General features: G+C 44.4%; 1 protein-coding gene across 1 annotated transcript in view; it reads right to left on the reverse strand.

Annotated features, from left to right (window-relative positions):
- CACNA2D3 (calcium voltage-gated channel auxiliary subunit alpha2delta 3) overlaps window positions 1-15,758 on the reverse strand; it is a 901,045-nt gene that overhangs the window by 166,129 nt on the left and 719,158 nt on the right. The window contains exons 18-23 of the mRNA XM_070359574.1: window positions 12,221-12,304; window positions 7,270-7,341; window positions 6,947-7,008; window positions 5,502-5,569; window positions 1,768-1,813; window positions 1,512-1,609 (exon numbers count right to left, since the gene is read on the reverse strand). Of these exons, the coding sequence (XP_070215675.1) occupies window positions 1,512-1,609; window positions 1,768-1,813; window positions 5,502-5,569; window positions 6,947-7,008; window positions 7,270-7,341; window positions 12,221-12,304 (430 nt within the window). The remainder of the gene's footprint in view (window positions 1-1,511; window positions 1,610-1,767; window positions 1,814-5,501; window positions 5,570-6,946; window positions 7,009-7,269; window positions 7,342-12,220; window positions 12,305-15,758) is intronic.

Consider the following 15,758-nt stretch of genomic DNA (forward strand, 5'->3'; position numbering starts at 1 on the left):
GAGTCTAGCAGAGGCATCCTAAAACACTCCAGCTTTATCACCTACAGCAGCCCAGTCCTCACCGTGGCTGGTGGCCAAGAAGATGGTGCAGCTTTGCTGTAAAAGCAAAACCTGGAAACAACTCATCATGAAATAGACAATGAATAAATTGAGACATAGTTACATAGTAGAATACCACATAGTAATTCAAGTAAATGCATCAGAGCTAAATTATCAACACAAATCTCAAAAATATAATGTATGATGAGTGAAACATAGGTTGCAGGATAACATATACAATATATATAAATTTTATTATACAAAGTAATGAACATAATGGCCTATAATGGATATGGATACATAGGTATATATGTATATATTTGGTGTGTATATATATACACACACACACACACACAATGCATGGAAATGATGAATAAATACAGGGTGGTAATTCTCTCTGAGAGGGAAATGGGATCACATAGGGGGCACTCAGGGTCTTCAACATTATCTTTGATATTTCATTCCTTAAAAAGTACCTGCAGCAAATATGGCAAAAAGTTTAAAATTTGACAAAGCTGGATGGTAAATGTAAGTGCTTCTTTAGATCAGTGTTCCACTTTTGTTTCTTAAATATATCACTCAAATAGGCAAATAAAATGAAAAATTGAGTTCACATGATGTCCATCTGATGCTTTCTCTACTAGAGCATATCCCAAAAAGTAAATCCATTTCATGAAGATGTGGTTTGGATGTGGATAATCTTACACCTCTCATAGGGCTGTTAGGGTTTTCTGTAAGATAAGACGTGCAAAGAACTTCTCATGTCACTAATAAGTGGTATCTGCTAGGGGTAGGGCTGAGTGCCATGCTCATTTCTGGTGAGTCCCTTGTGCCCAAACTTTCACTACTGGAATTAATCAACATAAACCTGTGTTTGTCCAGGGGACTCGTCTTACGCTTGGTGAGCATCAGGCCTGCTGCTGCTCTCTCCTTGCCCCACTCCTTCTCCCCCTGCACCAGCTACTGGCCATTTGATTCACCGAGCTCCCTGAGAGGGCACTTGGTGGGAGGAGGGGCAGCAGAATGTACACTGCAAGAGGCAACATGTCACAGTGGCAGTCCCACTCTGGACAGAAACCAGGAGACCTAGAGTATGGCCTTGGATGAGACAAGTCTTATTTTCAGCCCTTGTGCCTCATTTGCAAAATAAGGGAGTAGCTATTGGTAGTCTCCTTCCAACTGTAACATTTTCATTCTACTCGGGTGCTTGACTAAATGGTTTGGTAATAGGACACATCCAATGTGAAGAGTTAAAATGGGATTGGGGATCTGCATGACTCTTGGCAACCCACATTCTTTCTCCTGTTCCCATAGGAAGCAGCCACTTGGCTGGATTTCTTGTGACTGATCACCTTTGCCAAAGCAAAGCTTCCCTTGAAAACTAGAGAAAGTATAGTTTTGAGTTCATCCACACCCCCCTCCACTACCCAACCGCCACGTGCACAAACATGTGCATTTGAAAGCACACTCACATTGGAGCAGAGGTTCTTTGCCTTTGAGGTAGAGTTTAATAGCTTCTAGCTGAGACAGATGACGGTGCTCTGGGTGTAGGTCAGTGTTGCAGTAGGACCTAGGAATGTGACATGGCCCAAAACAAGAATGTGTACATATTTATAGCATCACTTTCCTTTGCCTTTGAATCAGGAGAACTGGGCAAGGGAGTACAGGCAACTTAAAATCAAAGAGGACAATAAAGACCAATGCTGAGAAGGACTGTTTCATTCTTACCATTCGTCTGCCAAGGACACATCAGGGTGTTCTAAGTCATGCAGGCCTGGAGGTCAAGAAGAAGGGTGTCATGAGTATGTGTCATCTGTGTGGGGCACTGACTCCCCGCATTCTCTTCTATGCTTCAAATGTTCTAGGGTTAAGGCCGTGGGGATAGGGGGTTAAGAGTAGGCATCAATCCCAAAGACATCTGCCTGGGAAAAGGGACTCTGCACACAGGAAATATTTTTATCTCAGGCAGAACCTTCCCCCAACTTCCACTTCATTCAGCCACTACTGCAACTTCCCCAGAGTCTCCCAGAAACTTAACTCCTTGAAGATAAATGATGCACCAGTGAGTCCTGGGAAAGAAGCTTAGCACAACAGTGGAGACACCAACTTTGGAGGCCCATACAGTACAGCCTGAGTCAGGAATTTGAGTGGGCCACTAAACTCCTGTGTCATGTCAGCAGGTTGCTTTACTTTTCTAAATGTCAGTTTCTTTTTGTGAAAAACATAATAATAATCATCCCTAAGGGACAGGTGATTTTGCAGGTGAAACTATAGGTTGAATGATATGAGACTGCAAAAACTCAACTGTTTTTAACCAGCAAAACCTGCTAGGTGATACAGGATCCTAAGTAGAAATGAGTTGTCAGTCTCTGAGAGGTAGTTAGGAGAACTGAGGCTTGCAGGGAATTGGAGAGTGTTTATAGAATGCTCGAGATGCCCTAAGTGTACGAAATCACTCTTTCTCCTTGTGTCTTTACGTGACTTCACTTTCATGGGTCATTAGCAGACACACACTTCTAAGTGACCACCTCAGCAACTCCACTAACTGAGAATGGCAGTTTCCCTCATGACCAATGATATCTTACTGCCCTCAGGATTCCAGTATCCTCCTCAAACACAAATGTACAAAATAAATAGCAAACTACTAGAACTAGCATCACATACTCCTGTTTGATTTCATAGTTAGTTGGGAATAAATTATATAGAATATCATCCTATATGACACAAGTGGCCATATCCTGGCTCCAACACCTACCGGCGGAATGAGATTGGGAATGTCACTGATAGTGCCAAAGGTCATAAACTACACCAGAGGGTTGAATGGGACAGTGATTAGTCCCTAGGGCAACCCATGCATCAATCCATGCTTTCTTCCCTTTCCTGCTTCTTCCACTCCTCCCTCCCTCCCTCCCATTCTTCCTTCAGTTTATTTATGGAGCATCAACTATGAGCCAGGTACTATTGTAAGTCTGCTGCTGCTGCTGCTAAGTCGCTTCAGTCGTGTCCAACTCTGTGCGACCCCATAGACGGCAGCCCACCAGGCTCCCCTGTCCCTGGGATTCTCCAGGCAAGAACACTGGAGTGGGTTGCCATTTCCTTCTCCAATGGATGAAAGTAAAAAGTGAAAGTGAAGTCGCTCAGTCATGTCCAACCCTCAGCGACCCCACAGACTGCAGGATTTTCCAGGCAAGAGTACTGGAGTGGGGTGCCATTGCCTTCTTCGATTGTAAGTCTACGGCCTTGAAAACATAACAGAGACCAAAAGAAAAAGCACTAATTGTCTCATGATATTTACTTTCTAGTGGCAGAAAAGAGATAAGAATATAAAGTTAAAATACATAGCTTATCACTAGTGAGGACTATGAAGTTAAGGGAGAGAATGAAGCAAGGAGACAGGGTACCAAGATATGGGGAGGGAGGAGGGGGTGTCAGTGTTAACTGTTGGAGTCCAGGATGCTTCACTGAGACAGTGACTTTAAGCAAAGACCTGCAAGAGGTGAGGGGAGAGCCAGGGAGTAACTGAGGTGCTCGTGGCAGAAGGAATCACAGGTGCAGAGGCCCTGAACTGGATCTCGCCTTCCTGGAATATTGGGTTAATGATATCAATTCTATATACATTTCTAGTTTCTGTTCTCATCAGTCTTCATCTACAAATCTCTCTGCCTAGACCCTAAAGGGAAGATCTTTTTGATTGCTTCCTCTCTGAGCTCCTAGACCACCAAGGAAATATGGCTGTTTTCTAACTCTCTCACCTCCAATTTAGATACTCCTGACAAAATCACATCTCTCTTGATTGATAATGCTGACAATAATAACATTAGCTCTAACTGACTGAACAAGTACTGTGTACAACATATCTGTATCAAGATGTGTGTGTGTGTGTGTGTGTGTGTGCATGCATGCATGCACAAGTGCTCAGTCATATGCTCTTGGAGACTCCATGGACTGTAGCCTGCCAGGCTCCTCTGTCCATGGAATTCTCCAGGCAAGAATATTGCAGTGGGTAGTCATTCCCCTCTCCAAGGGATTTCCTGACTGAGGGATTGAACCTACATTTCCAGCATTGCAGGCAGATTCTTTACCATCTGAGCCACCAGGGACTGTTCTGACCATAAGCTATTTCCTCACCTTGACCTCAGATGGCTTAGATGTGAATTTTCTGTCTTCATGTGCTGGACATCTACAGAGTCACACGTAGCTCATGGAGCCAGAAAATTAAAGAAATTTTTAAAAAAGATCCCTGAGAATACATCCTGTTGAGTATTTTGCTCAAATCACAAAGTTGCCTGTTTTTTTCTTGCCTGTCTTTAGGAAGAGGGAGCACATACTTGATTGCCTCTGCAGTGGGGACACTCTGAGCTTTGTCCGGGTCAAAATGACCCACATTCACTCTCCTTCCCATTCCTTAAGATCTCACCATCAGTTGAGAGATAAAACCCAAAGTCCATGAAACATGGTGGGGACACTGGGCAGTAGACAGAAGGCCATATATGGAACCTGCCATTTCAGGGATTTCCAGTCTCCTATTCCTTCTCTGCTACATCACTGGAATGAATCACAAAGCAGTCCAGCTTCTGGAAGTTCATGACACTCATTTGTAACCAGTTCTAACCCATAAAAGCTGGATTGTAACTGACCTTCCCACTCTTGGCATGCTCCCTGAGGATACCCAGGATACCCACACTCCCTGAGGATACCCAAAAAGAACACTGGTCTGGTCCAGCCCCTTCTCTGTCAAGATGCAAAATTTAACACCTGGGTAGGGCCACTCTGGGAGTGAAGCCTTTCACAGGCTAGCCCCAGCGTTCCTTATGAGCTGGTGATACTGGTAAAGATAACTTCTCTGAGCTACTGGGTTGTTGGAAGATGTAAAGGACAGTATGGGGGAGACAGCAGTTTTAAAGATTAAAGGGCTGTAACAACTGCTACCATTTCCTGGGAGTTCCCAGTGCACTGGTGCTTTATGAAGACAAGAAGAGCTAAGAACCTCAAGATGCTCCTTATTCCTTTTGACTGATCACATTTCCCTTGGACCTAGGCTGCCTCAAAACACAAGGGAAATTTGTAGCTCAATGTGGAGAAGACTAAGGCTTGCCTACCTTTGTTTTCCTTTTCCTGGGCTTGAGTTTTTATGCTAATTCATATTTTTCTTGGTACTGATTTTTATGTATGAGAAGAATACAGCCGGTAGATGGATGGTTCCTATGAGTTGCCTCGACAACTTTGTGGATAAAAGCATCACATAAATAAATGAAACCATAAGGAAAGCCCCCACTATCTGGGAGTCCCAGGCATCTGAAACAGTCTAAGAGAGCAAGGTAAAATCAGGGCGGGTAAATGGTTGAGTCAAACGTCCATGAGAAAAAGGGCTGGATAGCTGAGCAAATTCTTCAGCTAACCCAATGGCTTCAGGGCTTTCTTCCCACATGAAAGGATTAAGATGGATAAAGACAGCATCTTACCTTCTTCAATAGTTACATTCCCTCGGAAGAAATATTTCCCATGGCCTCTGGAGAGCGCCACACCTAAACTGTGCAGAGAAACAAAGCAGACCTTGAAATCCATAACATTGACTGGAACAGCCTTGTTGGCTAACTTTCTATTTTCCATTTTCACATTTCCATTTCATGTTCTGTAAGCAATTTTTTTTTTTTTTTTCAGAAGTTTACTTTCAAAACCCCACTGATTAGAGTTGGTGCTGGTCTTTCTTAGATTTGATCAGCTGCTTCAGTGTAATTTCTGATCGGAAGTGCAGCAGCAATGGGTGGCTCTCGAGTATGTTTAAAAGAAGTGTGGCGGCTGCTACAAGCCCTTGAGCAAGCCTTTCTCTTAGATGCTTTTGTAAGAGCTACATACCCTAATAATCTTCATTACCGCTTTATGCATCCCTACATTTAGCCACACCAGGGTCTTTCCAGACTGTAGAGTTTGAGATGAGGGAAAATTAACCCCTTTCTAATGGCAAAAATGAACACTTTTGCTGTCACTTGAATGTAGCCACATGACTGTATGGTGGGTTTCTTTGCCCAACCCTCTTCCTTGTCTGATAGATTTTTCACATTCTCACACTCAAAAGTCTTGATTTAAGCTCCTTCCTTTTTCATCTAAAGTCAGAGAATATGTTTTGATAACACAATCTCATCGTTTGGCAAACCCACTTAGCAGTCACGTGTTTCCTCAAGTGCTCTGGTTCCAAATGGAATTCACCCAAGATCCCTGGCCATATACGACAACACCACCACAGATTTTATTAAGATGGATCCAGAGTCAGTAAACTCTTTTTTCCCCTGAGCTTTGTGAGGCATCAGTTGAAGAACACAAAGAAGTCCTACCAAAATAACTTTTTACAAAAAGCATTATCACACTAAGTTAATAGCGGGAAACTTTAGAATGCTACATAAGAAAGCAGGCAAGGGGGCAAGTGCATTTTTCAAGACTTTTACAAAGAGAAATAACAGGATTGAAAGGCAGACAAGCACAGAGGAACAGTACGGAGAAATTAAAACCGAAGCACAACACATAGGGATGAATATGCTGCCTCGAAGTGTGAAGGATCGCTTTTTGATCATGGAAATAAAGGGCAGCAAGTTAGATAGTTAAGGACCCTGGTAACCCTCTGAATTTATCTCTCCACCCTTAGTTGGAACCCCAAAGCTTATTTGCTTGATAATGAGATGCAAAGCCATGGCAAATTGAATGAGTTCTCCTAGGTGAGCCTGAACCATTTTTCCCCTTATGGAAAACAAAAACAAAAGCAGCCTGGGAAAAGCCCCTTCCTCACTCTTTCCAGCCTTTAGGCAGGATGTTTGGTTATCTTCAGATGATGAGCTCTGAGAGTGTCAGCAGGTTTTGTACAAACACAACTGATGGGTCTGATGGAATGTCCATGTATTATGGTCAGCTCTACCTGAAAGGAGTACCCTTGATGTCTGTATAATAGTAGTCATTTGTCATCACCAAAACCCGTTTCTAGATTGAAAAAACAAAAAAAGGTCGTAGAGAAAAGAAAACATGGTTAGTCTGCTAGGTGAAGTTTTCAGAAATAAATAAAAATAAATGGACACACTATGATCAGGTTAACAGTACTACATGAATCTTGTTTGAGATAAGTAAAGACAAGAGAAAAATGAGCTCAGTGAACGATATTTACTCCAGATAGAGCTTTCAAAGCTAATTTTTCACAGTGGTTTGTTTTAAATTAAGCGGCAAGAATGTTTGAGAAAAATGTACCCCTTTGTCCACTGTCTTCTTCACCTCCATGGAAAACTTCCCGGTCTTTCTATTCACCATGGCATTTCTTAACTAAAATGATAAAAAAACATTGGGGTTAGTGCTTCCCAGGGTTACCATACTGTCTTGGACACCTTTTACCATCTAGCTTGAATGCATCTTTGGTGGCTTGTGTATGCAGGGCTGGGTGTATACACAGCTTGGTGTACTTTTGCAGTAAGTCTAAATACTATTCTCAGATCTCTGAAATGGGGCTTTGGAAGAATAAACATCCAACTGCTCTTGTCTAGGGGGAGAGAGGCTAATAAAAATAAATAAAGGACCATCAACCTCAATTTGGGGTGTTCATGTAAACCTCAGGGCAACAGTGGCCAAAAAAACCTTTTCAATGTTAAATCCTGAGAGTCAGGGAACGAACCCCCAGCAAACGCTAAAATACTGATGAAGCTAGGAAGTCTCAGGGCACAAGTTACATTTTCACAAAGGGTATTGGTTTGTTATGGAGAAAATCATTTTTCAAAACACAATCAAGTTAAAGATATTTTCCTATATAGTAGTTTTTTGTTTGGTTGGTTGTTTTCAAAAGCCAACCATCTGGAAGATAGGGATTAGCTTTTCACAGCATGAACCATCTTCAAATACTCTCTGAGAAATCTAGGCCACTGAAAAGCCTGGCTGAGACTGATGGGCAGTGAACGGGGCAACCCTGCATCTGATTTTTGAAGGTCTCATCTGGGAACCGTGAGCCTCCGTCCCTTCCCCCACCCCTGGCTGATCTCTGCTAATTACTTGTGGCCCTTCTGTGAGTTCAGAGAAGGACAGCAGACACAGTGATGAAAGATGTGCCATCATGGGCACCAATAGGAGACGACGGGAAGGCCATTTAATGAAATAGGAGCAAATGCTGACATGCCACAGCCTGTCAGGAAAGGCTTTTTCCCAGCCCCGTGCTTGTTTTTTTTCTTTTAATTCTTTCCCCTCTTTCCTCCTTTGAGGAGCTTGAATAAGATCTGGCCGATAGAGAACTGCAGTGCTTGCAAGCAACCTAAATTTGATGCGGGGCCTGTCTAGATTTGGGTTCACATTCCCATCTTCTGTGCAAGAGAGTAAAAGCATAATTTTTAGCTGGAGGCATGTATAAAATAAAACATATATTTTACTCTAGATATTTTTTAACAACACATAATGGGCATTTCTGGAAATATTTTCCCATTTTAACTTTTGTGGTTTTGGATGGGGAGAGCTGGTCCTAATTAAGTCTACTTTCTAACTCTTAAGAACAGCTCGATTTATCTTTGACATGGTTTTCATTTTTCCTCTTTCTGGTGCCTGCCTAAAGCCATTTGGGACGTGCCCCTCTCACATTCCCCAGGCGAGTCAGAGATTAGGTAAGCTTCTCCATGCCTCAGCGCCACCCCACCCCCAACTCCCAGTAGCTAAGGATGATCCGCGCCAGGACCTGGGAGGGTCCAAGGCCAGGGTCACTAATACTTTCTGAAGGCAGATGCTTAGATGATTAGTCTAGTCTTTCCCTTTCCTTTGGGCTTCCCTGCTGGGTCAGATGGTAAAGAGTCTGCCTGCAGTGCAGGAGACCCGGGTTCAATCCCTGGGTAGGGAAGATGCCCTGGAGAAGGAAATGGCAACACACTTCAGTATCCCTTGCCTGGAAAATTCCAAGGAGGAGGAGTCTGGTGGGCTATCCTCCATGGAGTCACAGAGAGTCAGACATTGAGTGACTTCACTTTCTTTCTTTCCCTTTCCTTCAGTTATAATAGGGCTTCCCTGGTGGTGCAGAGGTTAAAGCGTCTGCCTGCAATGTGGGAGACCTGGGTTCGATCCCTGGGTCGGGAAGATCCCCTGGAGAAGGAAATGGTAACCTACTCCAGTATTCTTGCCTGGAGAATCCCATGGACAGAGGAGCTTGGTGGGTTACAGTCCACGGGTCTCAAAGAGTTGGACACGACTGAGTGGCTTCACTTTCACTTTCAGTTATAATGGAAACAGATTACACTTACTGAACACTGAGGCAGGACAGCACTGTAATTCAGAAATGGACTCTGGAGCCAGAAGTTTGAACAGATCACTTACCGCCACTGTGCCTCAATATCTCTTTCTGCGAAATGGTATTAATGATAGCACATGTCTCATAAAGCTGCAGTGCGAATCTGACGAGCTAGTATGTAGAAGAGTGCCTCGTACACCCTAAGCATTCATAGGTGCAAGCTGTCCTCCACGGTCATCCTCAGCAGCAGCAGCATCTTCATTATTATCCCCCTCTCTTTTCTTTCATGTCAGACTCCTCTCAATAGCTTAAAATGTTAGGATTCAAACTCAAGTTTGCTTGACACAGATATGACCTCACATCATTTTTGGAAGCACATAGGGTCTATGTTATAAATGTGGTCATGAAATTAAACAACAAGCCTAGCTGCCAAAAGAAGTAGGTGCTCCTTCCAAGAATTTCTCCACAGCTGGGCAGACACATGCTGCTTCTTCCTCGACTCTGCCTGTCTGGTGCTTTCAAGATCTTGACTTAAACTGCCCTCTGCTACATATGTGCAAACCCCATTGGCAGACACACGGGCACGTGGGATCTTGTGTAGCCTTCACAAAGATGCTTCGCATAGATTCCAGAATTCTCTAATCAAGGATGTGCAAATTTCTAGGAGAGAAATGGTAACTTAGGTTTTCACAATCAAGCACATTGAGAGTGAAGGAATTCATGTCTCAAATGTACCTTCTTTTCAAGCAGACGAGAGACCCAAATTAAACACACACAACCAGAGACTTACTGGTGAAGAATAAGAGCACTGACTTGCTAAAGCTGTGGGAACTCTGAAGGCAGACACAGAATCCAGTTCTGGCAATCATATTAAGGTGAGGAACATGGCTAGGAAGCCAATGACAAAGGACAAAAAGGGCAAGGAAACAGAAAGCATCTGTCAAATCATTGTTAAAGGTGATATCAGCTCACGGAAAATTAACCTGGGCACAGGTGATGATGACTCAACAACTGGGGTACAGATGAGCCAAGTAATAAATCCCTTCAGGAAACCTGCAAAGGATAAGTGCAGGTGTCAGCCTAGTGTTTAACGAGCAGAAGGCCAGCTTCCTGGATGTGGGGACTCCCCAGTAAGAATGAGCGTCAAGTTTGCCTCCCGTGTCAATTAAAATGTAAAAAAAACGAAGGAAGGGATGGAGAAGCATGCTGATGACAGGGTTCAAAACTTCTTGGAAAGAAAACAAAAAGATGCAGTGAAGTCAAAATAAAACAACTGATGGAAAGGGAAGAGAAAGCAAACTAATGGAAAGCACCCTTTAAAATTACATGATACAGTTTAGCAACAGACATACATTAATAAGAAGGTTATCTGAGGGTTGATAATGCCAAGAATAATACTAGTAACAGCTATCACTCAGAATGCTCATAGTGTCTGAGCAACAATGTTGACACTTCTGTATCTTTCAATATAGTAACACACTAGCATTCACAATGGTTCTGTGAGGTACTACTGCTATCTTACTCATTTGACTGAGAAAATAGAACCTATACCAAAATTGAGATGTAGAGAAAATAATGGTTTGCCCGAGACCAACAGCCAGCAAATAGCAGAGGTGGGGCTTGAAACCAGGCAGGCAAATGCCTGAACTGCATTCCTCAGGACTGCGTAGCCTGCTTCTTGATAGGAGCAGGTTGAAAGGATAGGACATGTACGTTAGGTGCGGTATAATCAAAAGACCCAGACGTGAATTCTGATGATGATGTCTAAAGAACAAGAAGATATAAAACTATACCAGGTCACTGAGCTGACATGACGTCAGGTCACCAGCACTTGGGAAAAGAGAATGGATGAAGAAATAGACTTTTTTTTTTAATCAAACAGCAAAGATTTTGTCTGAATTGGGGTTTAAAAGAGATAGCCCAGATGAAGAAGGAAATAGGGTAAATGTCTAAAACAGATATGATTCTTGCATTTTACAAGCAAGGAAAAATCTCAGAGATTTATGCTAGCTAAGTAATGTCCAGGTTGCAGAGGATATGAAGAGAGGAAAAGCAAGCAGCAAGGGGACCATGATCCTGGCTGCATTTCTGAAAGCACAGGAACCCAGCCTGTGCGTTTCAAATGGCTCCCCTCAACATCCCTTCGGAAAGCAAAACAGAGGGAGGGGTAGAAACAATGCTAACTCAGTGATGAAGCTCAGAACAGGACCTCAGACAAATCAGGGAGGTACAAGCAGAGAAACCCTGCCTGGGCATGAAGGCTCCATATAGAAAGGGAAGAGCAAGTGTCCAGATGTGGACACCCGGGAAGTTAGGGTTTAATTAAGGACAGTCTGCCTGGATTCACAAAAGATGGTGTGTCTAACAAATCTGATTTACTGAGGAAGGAACAAGAAGACTGCTGGGGCTAAATCGTGGGCATGAGGAAAACTTTTGATACAGTCCTGAAGGCTGAAGCTGTCTGGGAAACAAGCATGTGTTACTAAAGTGTGGCCTGGAAAGGGGAAAGGCTGGGATGGCCCTGGAAACAGGGTGGTCAACCAAAGAGGGGGAAAGTGGGTCTGCCAAGCCCTGGGTGACATCCTGATAGGTAAACTCTGGCTCTGGCTGTGCAGCTGCCCCGCTAGGCTCTGGCCAGGCTCCCCTTAGGGTCACAGGTCCCATCAATGGCACTCAGAAAGAGTTCAGATTGATCGGCTGCAGAAGGAACCAGAGCCCAAATGCAGATGGTTTTAGACTACACAAAGCAGGCAGGGTGGCTGGAAACCCATTTGCAAGTGGACCTACCAGAGGAGAGTTATAAAACCCCAAATGCATACAAGGGCCCATGGTCTCTGCATCCCTCTGATGGCCAGGTGTTTCTCTGGTGGGCCTCTCTTGACCAGCTCCCAGGCAGAGGAGGGTAAAATGGAGCGTCCATCTCACCAGGCTTGAAATCAAATCGCTTACCACATCATCGCGGTCCTCCCACTCCACCTCAGACAGGTCCACACTACTGTAGTTGGGTTTCCTCCGCTTTTTTCCTTCTTCGTACTGGCAGAAGAGGAAGAGAAAGAAAGCATATGACAAACGAAGAAAATATTTCCGTGAGACCACTGGCCAGGGCAACCTTCACCATCCGAATTCCTGATTCATGCCTGAGGACTGTGAATGGAGGGTACCAGAGAGAAGCAGAGGGGCACTCCTGGGTTTTCAAGATCAGGAAAGCTGAACTGAGTCACTAGCAAACATATGACCTTCCCAGGTGGCACAGTGGTAAAGAATCTGCCTGCCAATGCAGGAGACGCAAGAGATGCCGGTTCAATCCCTGAGTCAGGAATATTCATAGAGAAGGAAATGCCAACCCACTCCAGTGTTCTTGCCTGGAAAATTCCATGGACAGAGGAGCCTGGCAGGCTACAGTCCATGCGCTTGCAGAGTTGGACACCGCTGAGCCGATAGTGAACTGTGGTGTTGGAGAAGACTCTTGAGAGTCCCTTGGACTGCAAAGAGATCCAACCAGTCCATTCTGAAGGAGATCAGCCCTGGGATTTCTTTGGAAGGAATGATGCTAAAGCTGAAACTCCAGTACTTTGGCCACCTCATGTGAAGAGTTGACTCATTGGAAAAGACTCTGATGTTGGGAGGGATTGGGGGCAGGAGGAGAAGGGGACGGCAGAGGATGAGATGGCTGGATGGCATCACTGACTCGATGGACGTGAGTCTGAGTGAACTCCGGGAGTTGGTGATGGACAGGGAGGCCTGGTGTGCTGCAATTCATGGGGTCGCGAAGAGTCGGACACGACTGAGCAACTGAACTGAACTGAACTGAACTGAGCTGATAGAGGGGGACTAAGTATACAAGCCAATTCTTTTTTTCACATGAATTTAGCTGGTAGACTCCCTACCTCTAAACATGCCAGGTACAAAGCAAAGTTTCCCCTATCCTTGGACATTCTATGTGTGGAATGGAGCCTTTCTCGTCTAATCTAAAGCTTTTATAGCACATACCTTCATGATACAGGATAGGGAATCTTACATAGTCTGTATTCTGATCTCCATATTTGGCCTCAGCATCCTGGTAACATTTCTCAAACACATGGAACCTTCCACTTGCTATCACACTGGCCATAGCAGTGCTGAGATAAGCAGGGCTACTTAACCCGAAGAGCATGGAGACTGGGAATCACTGCCAGATTTAATGGCCATTAGCACATCTCTCTGGAAAAGCTGATGAGTGCATTAATATCACAGGAAGTTTTTTGAGTTTTTTTTCCCCCCTAAAGCACTGGTGTTACAGTCACCTGGCAAGCCTACTATTTTATCAGACAATCCTGTGTCTGGATATTTCTGTGTCTCGGGACTTTAATGCTGTATTTATAATGTAGGAAAGTCTGCCCTCTGCTGCAGGCTCAGGATAAGCAACCCCTTTGCCAGTTCAAAAGATATGGCTGATGGCATACTGGAAAAAATACATATGTATGTATAGCTTTTATTTTTCTTCTTTCCTTTTGTTTCTAAATTAGCCAGCTTTGGATTTAATGGGCAGGATTCTAATACAGCATCACTCTAGGTGTTTTAAGACTACCATTTTGGACACTGCTCAGAAGGCACTTGGCGTGGAGAAGAAAATCACCGCTGGTGTATGGGACCAAAGAGGTCCACGCTGGCCCCGCGGTGGAATCTAGGAGAGAGAGGCCAGGCAGGGCAGATCTCCCATCACTGCGGGGCCAGATGGGCTCAGCAGTTTTCCTGCTAAGTTGTTCTCCCTCTGCGCTGCATTTCAGGGACGCTGGGGTGTCCTGGGGTGTCCGCCCGTACCACCCAGGAAGGCTGCCCCAACTCTAAGGGGGAGTGGGCTCTGACCATATTGGGCCACCGGCCTTCTACTCCCTTCTCTCAGGTTTTCAATTAACAGACAGTCACGGTCAGTTTTATGACATCAGCTCCACTCCAGATGAAGAGGAAGGGAAGTGGTTCCCTCAGAAGCCGCTGTAAACGATAGCAGATTCACAGTTGGATCCTGTTATGGAAAGTTCACTATGTTTGGCCCTCGAGAGAGTCGGGCTGGGGCTGAGCGGGTGGAACAGGAAAGAGGGCAGTAGGGTGGTCGCCTCTTCTCAGGGTGAGGAGGTGGGATGCAGGAGGGGCACACGATGCTAAGAAGCCCTACAGTCAGACATTTTCAGACCTCTGTTACCTGTACTGATGGTCCCCAGGTTCCATATTGGTAAGGATAATTCCTGGGAGCCACTAGGCAGCCCAGAAGTTTCTGCAGCTCAGCTTCTGACCAATAAAGGTAAAATAATGGTTTCTTGGGGGGTCTAATGCTAGGCATATTCTGTCTTTTGGAGGAAGTTCTTCCACCGATCACTTCAAAATCCTCCTTTAATCACGTTGTCAACATACAATTATTGGACACCTAGCAAGCACAAGGTCCTAGGAATATAAGTAAAGACAATTAAATAGTGCTTCATTCTTTCCCAAGGACTTATTTGTGGTTTATCACTCTTAATTCTGCCTACCTATAGTCAATTTACTCCCCCTGGTGCCTACAGCAAGTTAAATAAGGTCACATAGCCAGTATATCACATACCCCCAGCCCCTGACCAAATTTTCACAGCTAAGCCTCATGTTATTTCAACTGCAAGTAAAGAAATTTCAGAAAGTGAAAGTCCCTCAGTCGTGTCTGACTCTTTGCAACCCCATGGACTATACATGTCCATGTATACAGTCCATGGAATTCTCCAGGCCAGAATACTGGAGTGGGTAGCCTTTCCCTTCTCCAGTGGCTCTTCCCAACCCAGGGATCGAACCCAGGTTTCCTGCAATGCAGGTGGATTCTTTACCAGCTGAGACACGAGGGAAGCGATTTTAAAAGACCACCAAGGTCCTTCATCCTCAGAGAAAGCGTGTCCCTGTCTTTGTTAGAAGAGGTGAGCACAGTGGTTCTGCTGCTCACTGAGCATGTGACATGAAGTAAGGCACTCAGCTGCTCCAAGCCTCCTTCCTTCCTTGCTCAACTGCAAAATTATGAAAAACAGTAATACCTCCGTAGCCAAGGTACGCTGAAACAATTAACTAGGTACTGTATGTAAGGTGGCAAGCACACCCCAAGTTCAGTATGGAATAAACCTTTAATATGCATGTGGCTAGCAGAAGTCCTGGAAAAGTAATAACCTTGGGAAGACACTAGCTCACGGCAAACACATGTCTAATACGTCATTTCCTTGACATGAAGGAGACCCACTGAATAATTTGTTGGGTCACTGTTGTGCAGACATTAGGCAGGAAGAAGATGTTTGTTGAAGATGATGGTGTCATATAGTCAACCTCATATGCCTCCTCTTCATGTGTAAGATACTTACATACTAAATAGCAGGCTGGGACTGGAGACTCTCCTGGCAGAAAAGTTCATACCTGTGCTAAAGAACCCAAGTCCTTTTAGATGATACCTGGCAAAAGTGGAATCCACAGAGATGGATCCCATGACTTTTGACCATTCCTA

This window comes from Bos mutus, chromosome 22 (genome assembly GCF_027580195.1).
Source record: "Bos mutus isolate GX-2022 chromosome 22, NWIPB_WYAK_1.1, whole genome shotgun sequence".
Taxonomy (NCBI): Eukaryota; Metazoa; Chordata; class Mammalia; order Artiodactyla; family Bovidae; genus Bos; species Bos mutus.